Here is a 14,750-nt window from a genome sequence, read left to right as displayed (position 1 = left end):
CATTTGCCACGCTAAACTGTGTGACAACCGTTCCCTCCAGTGGACAAATGCTTGCCGGAACGAACACGGATCCCACTAATTGCTCATTGCATAGTGAACAACGCACAGCAAGACGTGCACAAAAGTTCAGTGAATCAACAGGAGGTGCAACGGCGGGTAAGAGAACAATTTATACGAATGTATGGCTATGGGAAGTTATGTAAAGCCAAATGCTGCGAAACCATCTTCTGAAGGCAGTAGGTTATAGCGAAAAAAAAAAAATCACAGAGAAACAAACAGGATGCCCCCACATAATTCCCAACCTCAACATTCCCTGGGGAGAAAAAGAAAAAGCTTTGCTCTACGGCAAGCCCCAGAGCTGCGCCACAGATGCCGTAAAAGGAAGCGAAACACTGCGTGGAGACCGAGCCTCCAGCTTTGCGGCACGGTCGGGGCGGGAAAGTGCCAGCGTCGGTTGGAGGGAGGGTCTTCGCCCCGCCCCCCACACCCGGGCTGTACCACCGCGCTCCGAGGAGGCGTGTTCCAGGATCTCGGACCCAGTGCTGGCCGCCAGTTAAGTCCCCGCTTCCTGTCGCCGGTACCATGGAGGCGGCGGTAGAGGCAGAAGTAGAAAACGAGGACGGCGACAGCAGCTGCGGGGATGTGTGCTTCATGGACAAAGGCCTGCAGAGGTAAAGGGCGTTCGGCGACCGGGAGCGGCCCGCGCACCCCCAGGGCTGCGACCGAGGGTGGTGTGTGGCTTGGCGGGACCCCCGCCCCCTGGCTTGCGGCCGCCCTTCTCTGCGAAAATGCTCCGTGGACCGGCGGGAGTGTGAGTCCTGCCTGCCTCTGCCCTGGGCAGTTCTCATGGCTCTGCCCGGCCTTGAACCTGCCCCATCACCTGCTCCACCAGCCTTCAACCACCTTTCCTTCTGCTGCTCCTCTTTCTTTAAGGGTTATTGCTTTGCTGCCCTTTAATCATCGGTTTTCTCCTGTCCTCTTGATTCTCTTCTGTTACCCTGAAAAACAGTGACAGCATAGCATCTCCGGCAACCGTGTAACACGCGATCTCTGGACCTTACTGGTTTTGCCTCACTTATCTTTACCACCATTCTCATTTCTAATGTACAAAGCACTACAACACATTTATTCATATACTTTTCGAAAGTACTGAACATATCTTATTGAGTTTACCTTTTCTATCTCATGCTACCCGAAGTTGTACACGGCTTTTAAGTCTCTTGATTCTGCATTACTTATTGGCCCCTGCCTACCTATTCTTTCCTCTTTGGCGGGGTGGGGGGGTGGGAGGGGTAAGGGGTGGTACTGGGGATTGAACTCAGGGACACTCAAACACTGAGTTGCTTAGTGCCTAGGTTTTGCTGAGCCTGGCTTTGAACTCTCCATCCTTCTGTCTCCTGAGCCACTGGGATTATAGGCATGCGCCACCACGCCTGGCCCTGCCTACCTTTTCAGTCTCCAGTTTCTGAAGTTACTTTCTAGCCTCACTGAGCTACTAGCAGTTCTTTTGTAGGTGTCTCAGCCTTTGCACATGATATACCTTTGTGGAGTGCAGCTGCTCTCTGCCAGTCTTGCTACTGATAATTATGCATCTTGTTGTCAATCCTGATCTAAAATTTACCAGATTACCTGGGAAGATGTTTTTCAAAGGAATGTGTACATTTTTTATTTAATAACAGCTGCTATTTCCTGAATGTCTTCCATGTATTGGGGTTATGCACATTATCACTAATCTTCACAGCAGCTTGCAAGTTAATTTTTCTTATACCAGACTTCATGCAGCTGGTGAGTAATTAAATTCGAAATTCAAACTCATTTGTTTCACTCTCTGCTTTTTCAACTCTCCCACATTGTATGCACAGTATTGATTTCCAGAAAGTGTAATGCATTAGACAATAAGGGATTATATTTTGGAGAATGTGTTAATAGCACAAGATCTGGCACTAAGAATTCAATAAATGACAGAAGTTATGTAATTGGCAAGTGCTTCAAAGGGCTTTAGAAATTGTTATTTTGAGATTTGCAAATGCTTCCTTGCTGCCATTTAGGTTTCTACAGGTTTATGGTAGTTGTCACAGCTACTACTGATGCCTGTGAAGTTTACTGACTCTGCATCCGGCTTCTCTAAACTGTGCACTGTAGTTTGTATGCCCTGAACTATTATAAGAGAGGTTCCAGTTACAAATAGTAATTGAAGGAGTCATGAGATGAGTTCTCTTTAGGGGACATACCTTCCAACTTGAAATAGAGGACAGGGATGGAAGAAATACCAATAGTTAGTGATTTCTTTGGTATCATTTATATTCTGGATTAAAAAAACATTGTACACAGTGAAGAAAGTAAGATTATAAACTTCTTTTGTGAGATTAGATTTATATCTGGGCTCTGTTATCATAACTGCAGGAATATGAGCAAGTTATTTAATTTTTTAAAATTTCAGTATTATGATAACATACTGTGTATAGTTGTCAGAATTAAATGATATAAAGAATCTGAGGCTTAAAAAGTTTCCATTTGTTCAGGTCACACAGCAAGGTAATGTGCAAATTAGGATTCAAGAGCCTTTGCAATTATTGACTATTCAGTATTCCTTTGCTATCTGCCATAGACTTTGCACATAAAAGCTAGAAATGCCCAGCATCACTCAACCTCCTTGAATAGCTTCATATTTGTATAAATGGTCTGAAATATTGGTTTATGTTGTAGGGAGCACTGTGTTTTATGATTACACATTTCAAGGCACAAATGGAGAGGGCATCATTCTGGAATGAACAGAGCACATAGTTATTTATGTGCTATTTGGTTAGTTTTAATTATTTGGTCTTGCTTATAAAATACATTTTTACTTTTTTATAATATATATTTTCTTTTGTAGCATATCAGAGTTATCTTTAGATTCAACCCTTCATACCATCAATCTTCATTGCAATAACATCTCCAAGATCAAAGCCATTGATCATATTTGGAATTTACGACATTTAGATCTGTCATCTAATCAAATAAGTCAAATTGAAGGGCTAAACACACTGACAAAACTATGCACTTTGAATTTGTCCTGCAATTTACTCACAAGAATAGAAGGTTTGTAAGTGATTTTCATGTAATATTTAACATGAAGAAGGTGATTTGTCTATTTTTCCCCCAAATAGAGTGGAATAGATAGTACCATAAACTTTGAAAACTGACCCTAAAACTCATCATACAAAAGTTTTCTTATAGAAAAGTTTGTTTTTTAAAACTAAATATTTTTATAAAATTGATTTCATTGTTACATCAGATTTGCTTCAGTACAGTCTAATAGTACTGTAATGCTATACTTCTGATTTTTTAAATCCTATAAGAGCTTTATTTTATTTTGTTCTGCTTTATTTTATTTTTAGGACTTGAAGCACTAATTAATCTGACTAAACTGAATTTGTCTTATAACCACATAAATGATCTTAGTGGTAAGTAGATATGCATGTATTTTTGATGATGCTATGTTTGCAATGTGTGAAGAGTTAGCTCATCATGTTGGAAAACTCCAAGTTGAATCCAAATTTTGATCGTAGAGCTCATCTAGAGAGTATCTTCAGTTTTAATTCTTTTTTTGTTACTGCCAAAACCACAGCTGAATAAAAAATAGATACAAAGACTGGAATGATTTGGAGCAGGGGGAATAGAAGCTCCTTTAGAGGAATGATGTTTTGGTTTTTGAACCAGGGATTAAACCCAGGGGCACTTTACCACTGAGCCTTATCCGCAGTCTTTCTGGGGAGTTTGGGGGGGAAGGCGCCTCCCTAAGTTGCTGAGGCTTTCTTTGAACTTGTAGTCCTCCTGCCTCTGCCTCCCAAACCACTAGGATTATAGGTGTGCACCACCATGCCCAGCTAGGAATGATGTTTTAATGTTAGGTAATTAAACATACTGTTATATAGAAAGGAATAGTTCCAACAAAACTTTCTATAGTGATGAAAATATTCTAAATCTGTGCTATCTGATATTTAGCATCCTTGATGATTAAGGAAATGACAATTAAAACGTGACTATTGAGCCCTTGAGCTGTGAATTTGCAACTTAGGGACTGAAATTGTAATTTTATTTAATTTTTATATAAGTATAAAAAGCTATCTGTAACTAGGCATGGTGGAGTACCCTCTAATCCCAGGAATTTGGGCATTTGAAGCAAGTTTGAGACCAGCTTAGGCAACTTAATGAAACCCTGCCTCAAAATAAAAAATAGAAAGGGCTGGCAATGTTACTTAGTGGTAAAGCACCCCTGGGTTCAATCCTCAGTACCAAAAGAAAAAGCCATATGTAACTAGTGGCTAATTCTATAGCAGATATGAACAATGCAGGTATGCAGCATTCCAAAGACTATTATTTTTTCTCTTAGATAATTTAAGAAGATATAAAAGTTGTTGCCTACTTTTTAAATGATTAAAGCCATAACTAATCGAACAAAGTTTCAAGAGTATTATTAGAATTATCTCTTAGAACTAATAAGATTTAATTTAAGAATTATCTCTTAGAACTAATCATCTTCATAACTTTATCAGTATTTGAAACAGTATTATTCATTTGTTAACTTATTTTTCTTCCCCACCAATAAGACATTACCTTATGCCTGGTGCCTAGTATACAAATAAAAAAGACCAAGTTAGTGCCCTTAGGCTCAGGTAGCAATTGCAGTTTATTTGAAATATTTTTTTCACTGAATACATGAAAGTTTTAGAATTTAGAGTTTAAATCTAACTCTGTTGCTGCTGTGGGATATTTTACTTTTTGGATACTGTTTCCTTACCTGACAAATGATTATTGGGTAAGAGTTTTCATTCATTCACTAGGAAGATATTTGTTGCAAATTGCTTTATCAAGTACTGTCCTATAGTTATTAAAAAACAACAACAACAGTAAACAGATAAGGTCTTTGCTGTAATAGGTCTTACATTATATTGGGAAGAAACACATAAAGTTGTATCAAGTCCTTCCTTCCGTAAGTAAGCAAAAGAACAGACACCTTACCAAGATGATGCACAATGGGCAAATAAGCACGTGGGAAAAAAAGATGTTTAGCATCCTTGGTGATTAAGGAAATGACAATTAATGTATAATGAGATACCACTTCACATCTAGTATGGCTAAAATTTTTAAAAATTAAAGCATTGATGAGATTGTAGAGCAACTAAAACTTGCCTATATTGCTAGTACAATTTAAAAAGTATAACCACTTTGGGAAAGAATTTGACAGTTTATTATAATGGTAAATGTATTTGTAATTATTCCGTTCTCTTCCTCAGCATTTTTTTTTTTTAAAGAGAGAGTGAGAGAGGAGAGAGAGAGAGAGAGAGAGAGAGAGAATTTTTAATATTTATTTTTTAGTTCTCGGCGGACACAACATCTTTGTTGGTATGTGGTGCTGAGGATCGAACCCGGGCCGCATGCATGCCAGGCGAGCGCGCTACCGCTTGAGCCACATCCCCAGCCCCGTCTTCCTCAGCATTTAACCCAGAGAAATTAAGATGTATTCACTCAATACATTCACTCATATGTGAATGTTTATATGAACATTTTATATGCCTGTGTATTTATGACTGTTATTAATCTTGAAAACTTGGAATTGACCTGTATATCCAACTGGTATTATAGTCTATATCTTACATGTCCCCCAAAGACCATATGCTCAAACTTTGGCTGCCAGTCTATGGCACTACTGGGAGTCAGTAGAATCTTTAGGAATTAGGGCCTACTTGGAGAAAGTTAGGTCATTGGAGGCATTCCCTTGAAGGGGAGATTGGGGCCTTCACTCCTCTCTCTCTGTTTGCTTCTTAGCTGCCATGAGAAGAGCAGATTCCTACCATAACATATTGTGCTACCAAAGGCCCAAAGCAGTATGGCCAAGCAGCTATGGTGTGAAACCATGAGCCAAAATCAATCTTTCCTCATTATAGATTATCTCAGGTATTTTGTCACAGCAACAAAAAGCTAATGGTAAACAAATTTTGAAACATCTGTGTAATGGAATACTACTTGGAACTAAAAAGGAATAAACAATAATATGTGCAACATCACATATAAATCTAAAAGGAATTATGCTAAGTAACAGAAGCCAATCATAAAAGGCTGTATCAAATGATTCCGTTCATGTGGCATTCTGATAAAGGCAAAGCTGTAGAGGCTTTTAAAAATCAGATTTTTGGTTGCCAGGGTGTGGAAATAGGGAGAGAAGATTGATTACATAGGAACAGAAGAGAACCTTTCAAAGTGATAGAAACTTTCTATGTTGTGATTATAGTGGTAGTAGTAAAACAGTGTATGTCTGCTAAAACACCAAATTGTATACCTAAAAGGGGCAAGTTTTAGGAGCTTAATATCAGACAGAGTTGAGGACTATGAAGAAAATAAAGGGAGCAATCCTGGATGTTCTTATAGATCATTCTTAGAATGCTAAAGTTTTATATGTTGAAAAACACTTCAATAAATAACTTATATAGCATACAAAAACACTAAAGCAAGATCAAGCTTGCCATATAAGAAAGAAAGCTAATGAGGGGTTTAATGTACTAAGAAAAGGGATAGGAAAGTAGGCAGAGGCCAGGTCAGTACAGTTTAAAAGCAGGCTGAGAAATTTACATTTTGTTTTAGGCACAATAAGAGTTGTTAGAGATTACATAGGGAATGACATGATTTATGTTTTTAAAAGATCACTGCTGAGTGGAAAGTGTATTTTTAGGTAGATAGAAAGTAAATAAAGGAAAGCAGAATCAAAGACAAAAGTCTCTGGATTAACAGATATGAATGGTGGAACTATTTGTTGACATAAGAAAAATTAGAAGAGGATTATATTTCCGAGATAAGTAATGAGAACACTGATCCTGTCTTAAACTCGAGAACACTGTTGAACATATGTATTGTGTGCATGTAATACACATTTTAAGAATGGGGTGGGATTGGGGGTCATGATTGGAGTTGTAGATTTGGCGGTTAGAAGCACTGTTAGCCATGAAACTAGAAGATTCCAAAGAGTGTGTAGATAGAGAAGAGGAGTAGCTCCTGGTGCACTCTACTATTAAATCTAAGAGGACCATCAAGTTAAAACAAAAGTAGCATCAAACAAGAACCTAAAAATGTGATGATAATTAAGGAAAAATGCTAAGGACTGTGAGTGACAGGAAAATCAGATCTTACAGAGATGGTCAAAGCCTTCTGAGAATGATGAGTAGAAGTTAGCCAAAGGACAATGAGGAGAAAAGGGTATCCAGTCAGGTTGAAGAAACAGAAGAAAAGGGTGAGTAAAGTTGAAATGTGGAGAGGGCTAAAATAAATGAAGTTGTAAAATTGCTCCCTTTGAGGAGCAATGTGTGCACCTCAGGACAATTTTCTAGGAAAGGAATCTGGGGCATTTATCCACTAGTCTCTTTGATAGAGGTAAGCCCCTAGAAGTGTTAACTCCCTCACACTTACAGGCTTTACCTTTGCTGAACAAGCTACTTCCCTTTTGAGGTAGGAAAAGAGGGCAAATGCAAGTGCTTATAAGGGCACACTGACTGTATACACTTACTTGTCCATCTTAGCTACAGCTGAAGTCCAGGGTGGTCAAGGTAACAATAGTATCTGCTACAAAGTATTCAAGAAATATTATCAGGGAGCTAAAATGAATGTTATTTGTATTTTATACTGAAACCAAGAAAAAGAAAGTGTAGTGCAGTGTTACCTCTGGTAATCAAAAATGGTACCTTGGGAAATTCCAAAGCCATTGTTTTGTGCTTATTTTCATTAAGTGCATATAATGACCTAGGGAGGTTTTTTTTTTTTTTTTTTTTTTTTCCATTAATACCCCAGTACCCAGAAACCCCAGGGGCTAAGGCCTCAGTGAGTTTCTAAACTTGTGTTTCTTCAAAACAGCAATTGAATTTTCCTGTTTATTATAGATATATCTGTTCACAGCAACATCTTATCAGTGCTACTCCTTTGCCTCAAAAGCATTTTTTTCTTATTGCAGGCTTGACGCTTCTCCATGGACTAAAGTATAAGCTTAGATATATTGATCTTCATAGTAACTGTATAGATAGTATCCATCACTTACTTCAATGTATGGTAGGATTGCACTTCTTGACAAATCTTACTTTAGAGAAGGATGGAGAGGGGAATCCTGTCTGTCGTGTACCAGGTATGAACAATTAATTTAATACTTTTTTAACAGTTAATAGTCAAAGTTTCTTCATTTCCAGAATTTGGTGTTTGTGAACTTTATGTTTTAGTTTTAATCTTTGTAATGTTATATATTTGGGAATTATATAATTACAAATAATTACAAATAGTTTATTAAGACAAATTGCTGTTAGAAGAAGATGGGATGAACCAATCAATAGTTATTTTATTTAGACAGTTTTATATTTGATAAGTGAATGCCTTAAAATTATATTTTATCACTAGGGTATATCCTAATACTATATAGCCATTTAGGAAGGGAAAAAAGGGAACTTAGAATCTCTGTACTGGTAGTCAGTTATCTCCACGATATATTGAGAAAGAAAAACAAGTTGCAAAGTATTGTATGTAATATATACAACAGAACATCTAGAAAAATACACCAAAAAAATAATATTGGACAACTCCAAGAAAAGGAACTAAGTAGCTAGAGTTCAGGAAATATTGAAAAAACTTTACTATGTACCTTTGAATTATATATCCTGGATTTATCACATTTTAATAAGTGAATGGTTTAAAAAAAAAAACCTTAAACTTATTACATTAAACAATGTTGCTGAAATGCCATTTGATCTAATTCGGAATCAGTCAAATTGGCAAAGATAAGAGAAACCTAACTGCCAGTTCTAACTTCAGTTATCTCATGTTACTTAACCAAACAAGAAAGTGGATAGAATTTTGAATGTACCTTCTGAAACTCTACTTGGGTGTAAGTTGGCTATAAGTGCTCCATTCTGTCATTCATACGCTACCATGGGAAAGTTTTTTGTAACAAGAGAGCCTGTTCTGATTATTTTATTTTATTGAAAAACATTTTTTTATTGTTTTTTAAAGATCATGTAATATTATAAAGTCTGCTTAAAAACCAGGACAGATTTGAGAGTTTTCTTAGGGGAAAAACTTATTTCTAAAACTTTGTATTTTTTTTTTTCCTCTTTTAACCCTAACGTCAAAAAATTGTTTTTTGTAACAGTCATGTCTCAAGAACTTTGAGTTCCTACTTTGAATCTTTATTTCTTTTGGAATTTATCCAAATAATTCATTGGCCTTTCTGACAAATACTTGGTTGTAAAATTATAGGAGCAAAATTGAAGTGCTCCTATTAAGCTAAACAATAAATTAATGTTAATTTGTTAGTTTCTTATTTTTTAAGGGAAATAAATATATTTTTCTTATATTTATTTCTTAAGGGAAATAAATAAATATATTATTCGTGGATACTTGATAAATCACATTTTAATATTAATTATGTGTAATTTAAAAAACAAAAGGGACATGTTTCACTAATGCTTGAAGCTTCACTGGGGAAATTCTGGTGCTTTGATCATCATCCACATCATCCTTAAAACATGTTTATGTTACTTAGATTTATGCTAGTTCTATTAAAAATACAAAAGACTTGTTTAGTTTTCTTCCCAGGATAAATTCCTGCTGTTTTCATGCATTCATAGCTTTAAAGTAATTTGAAGTGGTGATGATTATAAGTTCCTTACCTTTATTGGGAAAATTATTCAAGAGGAGTGAAAGGAGCATTTTGTTTCTTTGTATTTAATGATTGCATGCTAGAAATGTTGAATACATAGCATTGATGACAAGTTTATTTGTTGTTCCTTGGACTAATTTTAGCATTCAGGTCATAGATGTAGTAATTTATTTTATAAAATATTAGCCCTTTTTAATGTTTAAATTTTCACTTTGAATGATTTATTTCAAAGGGTACAGAGCAGTTATTCTCCAAACTTTACCACAGCTTAGAATTCTAGACTGCAAGAACATATTTGGTGAACCAGTAAATATGGCAGAAGTAAATTCATCACGCCTACAGTGCTTAGAAGGTCTTTTGGATAACTTAGTTTCTTCTGAGTCTCCCCCAAATATAAGTGAAGATGAGGTATAGTATTTTTCCCCCCTAATATAAAAAATACCTTTAAACTTTACTAAATGAATGAAAATTTAAAAGGATTTTTGTTTGTCCCTGTGTCATAGATCCTTGATAATATGCCAGTGATATCATCGCCCATCACAGAGTTAACTCCCTTGGAACAGTTTGCAGATACACCAGCAGATACACATGTTTTGACATCGTTTTTATCTGTGTGTCCATCTTCTGAGCCAGAGAAAATTAATCATGAAAAGGAATTTCAGAATGAGAGGAAACTCCAGAAATTAGATGATCAGCTTTTACATCTTCTTGATGATGTAACTATTTTTCCTACTTTTGGAAAGCCCAATATGGAAGAAAAAAATAGTTAAGAAAATGAAAAAAATATATATACAAGCTGACCAACCAGAAACAATCTATATGAAATGTGTCAATATGGGGCTGGGGTTATGGCTCAGTGGTGGCGAGCTTGCCTAGTATGCATGGGGCACTGGGTTCGATTCTCAGCACCACATACAAAAAAATTAAAAAATAAGGAAATAAAGGTCCATCAACAACTAAAAAGTATTTTTTTAAAAAAATGTATCAATATGTGTATTTTTGTTTTCCAGTATGGAAATAGGATTCTATATAGCAATAGTGTAGAAAATATAAGCATGCATTTTCCTTATTGCCATTCTTCACATCTTCATTACATAATTCCTTTGTCTTGTTCTTCAGTGCTTCACCTTATTTCTGTCCCTTCACTTTTTGTTTCAACCTTAGGCAAGCTGAAAACTCTGAACTCAGTGTTCATTAACACAAAGGACACTTCTGGTCCCATACATCTCTTCAGCTCTTATTGGCCAAAGCCATTTCTAGAATTTACTGCTTAATATAAAATTAATTTACATAGTTATGCTTCATTTCAGTTTCCAGCAGACCATCACCTAATTAATTTCTACTTTCCTGGGCTGATAATCATTTTTTTACCCTTGCTACTGATTCTCTGGTTGGTAAAACTCTGTGAACTATATTCATGAATTAGGGGCTAGGGTTTGTAGCTCAGTAGTAGAGCGCTTGCCTAAATGCATGAATTACAATTCATAGAATTTACTACTATTGTATCTCCAGCCCTTGCTGCGGCATTCTTGCACTGATCAACAGTGATTCCCCACCCTCCCACCCCTGGGAACTGTACCACCTGAATGAAACAGATTATTACTTTGCTTGCCTGCCATCTGGGTATAGGATATAAAAAGAGTGGTATAAGCTAGAAAGACTATTAAACGCTAAACATTTATTTGTAAGTAAATTTTTTGTTTGTTTGTTTCTTAAATGTTTAATACTGAGCTACATCCCAATCCCTTTTTTATTTTGAGATAGGGTCTTACTAAATTCCCAAACTTTCAATACTTCTGCCTGGGGTTGTAGTTGTGAACCACCCTGCCCAGCTTAAGTATTTGCATTTGATGTAAAATACAGGTGTATTCCTGAATTGGCTATATATATATATACACACACACACACACACACACACACACACACACACACACACACACTTTTACCCAAACACTTTGAAGATGAACATTACCATCATGCTAGAATGTTCCTCCTGTTTCTTTCTACAAGCAGTCCTTCCCTGCTTCTTCAGAGGAAATCATTTTTCTGATTTTTTCCTATCATAGATTATTTAATATTTCTTCTAGAATCTAATAAAAATGGAATGATATAGTATGTACTTTTTATGTAAGGCAACATAGCCTTTTGAAATTATTCCATGTTTTGTATAGCAATAGTATTTTTGTGTGATATTCCATTTTATGACTATGGTTTACATCTTTATAGTACTGGTTTATTTTTAAGCAGTATATGTGTATCTATGTAGTATATCTGAAACTGAAACTTTTTCCAAAATTGAAAATTTTATGTTACTCCCATCAACAGTATGTGACTGACTTCCAGTTTTTCTGCATCTTCACCAATATTTGGTGTTAGCATTGATTTTATTTTAGCCATCCTACTGGGTATATTCCTAGCATTCGTTTTTATTTTAATTTACATTTCATTAATGATTAATGATGAACACTTCTTATATGTATTTATTGTGATCATGTGCTTATGTGTTTTTTTTTGTGAGGTATCTTCAAAATTTTTGTTCATGTTTTTATTGGATTATTTATGTTATCCCATGTTGTAGGAATTCATTATTTTTCCTGGATAACAGTATTTTGTCAAGTGTATCTTCTGTGAACATTTTTTTCCCCAGTCCGTGCTTTACATATTAATTTTCTTGATAGCCTTTTGATAAACAACAGTTTTTGTTTTGATAATCTGATCTCATGTTATGATTATTGTTTTTTTGTGATTTCAAAATTTTTTATGTATCCCTAAGTAACAAACTTATTCTTCTGTGTTATTCTCTAAAAGTTTTATGGTTTTACCTTTGGTGGTTAGGTCTATATATATGGTAGGGGTTGAAGTTCACTCTTATCCCTATGGATATTCAGTGATGCCAGCACCATTTGTTAAAAAGTCTTTGCATTGGATGAGTTTAGTTTCTTTGTTTTTGTTTTCTATTCATATTTCCTGAAAGTTTTTATTGTTATTTGCAGAAGAGTTAACCTGGTAGAAGTTTATCTGTACTAGAAGCTGAATTCCCTGTCATTGATTTCCAGGATATCTAGTTTATTAGTCCTCAATCTTATAGAAAGCCTTAACACTTAGCAAAATTTTAAATTTTTATACTGAATTGAACTTTTAGTACACTTTTTTTTTTCCCTTTTCTTTCTAGGCTTCTAGTACTTTAATAGATAATGTTCCTGAAAAAGACCTGAGACCAAAAAGAGACACCACGGATGTAACTTCTGAAAGTGATTATGGAAACAGAAAAGAATGCAACAGAAAAATTCCTCGAAGATCAAAAATCCCATATTATGCCAGAAGTATTCAAACTATTAAGCATCATAATAGAAACAACATTTTTGTAAGGTACTTATTTATTTTTAGAATTTCAAGTAAGGCACCTAAAAGTTAGCATGGCTATCTCCTTCCTTAAAACTACCTTATGCTGATATTTATTTATCACATTTAACATCAAAGGTTTAACTTTTCAGTCCTATGCGCTCTAAGTCAGTACAGTCACCGCTCTCTCATTCTGCAGGTTCTTTATCCATGGATTCAACCAACATTAATCAAAAATATTTTCTAAAAAAACGTTAATATTGTTAATGGCATGTATTATTAGTAATACTACATCAGTTATTCTATATAACATTAATAGACTGTTTTTTCTTGTTATTATTCCCTAAACAAATTATTACACAGCACTTACATGTATTAAGTATTTTATGTAATCTGTTATCATACCATTCCGTGTAAGGGCCTTGAGCATCTGTGGTTTTGGTATTTGAGGAGAGTCCTGAAGCAAATTGCCTGTAGAAACCAATGAACAACTGTATACTTATGTAAAGGATTGCTTTCTCTGTCAATGCCAAAGTTAAGAAATCAACATATAAAACCAAAATTCTACTGCATTCATTTGCAGTAGGAAATAAAACCAATAAAACTTGAGTTATAGGTGACTAGCCTTTTCTGTCTCTATAAGCAAGTCTAGATGGGAAGTCAAATCCTAAATAGATGGTAACTACTGAGTTGAGGATGAAAGGTAAATATGATGGTTATGTTGAATGCCGTTAGGATCAGGGAATCTGATGTTTGTACTTTCACAATTGGAATCACCATGAGTTGTTCAGAAATGCCTACTCTGGCATACGTAAAATCAACTTTTTACCTCTTTAATTCTCCTTTATAAAAAATGAATTTTTTTGTTGTTTTAATTCTTTCATAGCTGTCCAGTTAACTATGTGTTTCCATGTATACTCAGTCACTTAGTTCACTTATAATCAAAATGGACATACCCTGCAGTTTCTTCAATCTCTTGCTAATGGTGTAATCTATTTGCTCTGCTTTGTTACATGTCCACTTTAGACTTTCAATTTTCAAAAGATAATTTTATCTGTCATTTTTCCAGTTCTTGACTTTAGTCCTAAGTACTAATAATACTTTTTAAAATTCTTCTGATATATTCAAGAATTCTACCTATCCTGAATGTGTTGGACACTGAACTGTCTTTCTTATTATATTGAGGCTCTCAATCAACAAAGCACACTCATAAAATTTAGGAAGTAGTGTAAGTGACTATTATATTATTTAATATCTTTTTATAAAAACTGTTTGTGTATGTGACTAAAAATGTTAATATTAGAGAATATTATAAACAGTATACTTTTCTTGGAATTATTTCCTGCATTTTATTTTTTACAGTTGTAATCGTAAAATAAAACAACCTTACTTTAAAGATTTATACGTAAGATCATCTTTAGCAAACTGTAATTTTTTACAAGAATTAGAAGAACAGAAGAATGAAATCATTAAAGTAGAAAATAGCATCGTAGAAGACAACACGTACCGGGTACGATTTAGAAGTTAAGAAAAAATGAAAGCAAATGCTTTACCACTGAGCCACAACCCCAGCCCCCAGAAATTACACATTTATTTAAGTCAGATTTAAGTGAAATCATTTGTTATATACTTATAGAGGTAGAAACCATTCTAAAATTTCCAATTCTTATTTCTTAAAGTAGTGGTTCCTAGCTTTTTTAAATGTCAGACCCTTTAAATAAAGAAATCTGTAGCT

General features: G+C 35.1%; 1 protein-coding gene across 5 annotated transcripts in view; it reads left to right on the top strand.

Annotated features, from left to right (window-relative positions):
* Window positions 1–388: 388 nt before the first annotated feature.
* Lrrcc1 (leucine rich repeat and coiled-coil centrosomal protein 1) overlaps window positions 389–14,750 on the top strand; it is a 35,117-nt gene continuing 20,755 nt past the window's right edge. Inside the window, exons 1-8 of one of the 5 annotated variants that reach the window (XM_005328620.4) lie at window positions 392–671; window positions 2,876–3,081; window positions 3,381–3,446; window positions 7,982–8,149; window positions 9,906–10,081; window positions 10,177–10,389; window positions 12,846–13,042; window positions 14,378–14,525. In XM_005328620.4, the coding sequence (XP_005328677.1) occupies window positions 583–671; window positions 2,876–3,081; window positions 3,381–3,446; window positions 7,982–8,149; window positions 9,906–10,081; window positions 10,177–10,389; window positions 12,846–13,042; window positions 14,378–14,525 (1,263 nt within the window). In that variant the 5' untranslated portion in view covers window positions 392–582. Of the gene's footprint in view, window positions 672–2,875; window positions 3,082–3,380; window positions 3,447–7,981; window positions 8,150–9,905; window positions 10,082–10,176; window positions 10,390–12,845; window positions 13,043–14,377; window positions 14,526–14,750 lie in introns of those variants that run through there. The other 4 variants (XM_021728644.3, XM_040293883.2, XM_040293884.2 and 1 more) reach the window with 4 other exon arrangements.

Source organism: Ictidomys tridecemlineatus, chromosome 7, assembly GCF_052094955.1.
Source record: "Ictidomys tridecemlineatus isolate mIctTri1 chromosome 7, mIctTri1.hap1, whole genome shotgun sequence".
Classification (NCBI taxonomy): Eukaryota; Metazoa; Chordata; class Mammalia; order Rodentia; family Sciuridae; genus Ictidomys; species Ictidomys tridecemlineatus.
The sequence above is the reverse complement of the archived record's forward strand: the minus strand, read 5'-3'. Positions and strand labels throughout refer to the sequence as shown.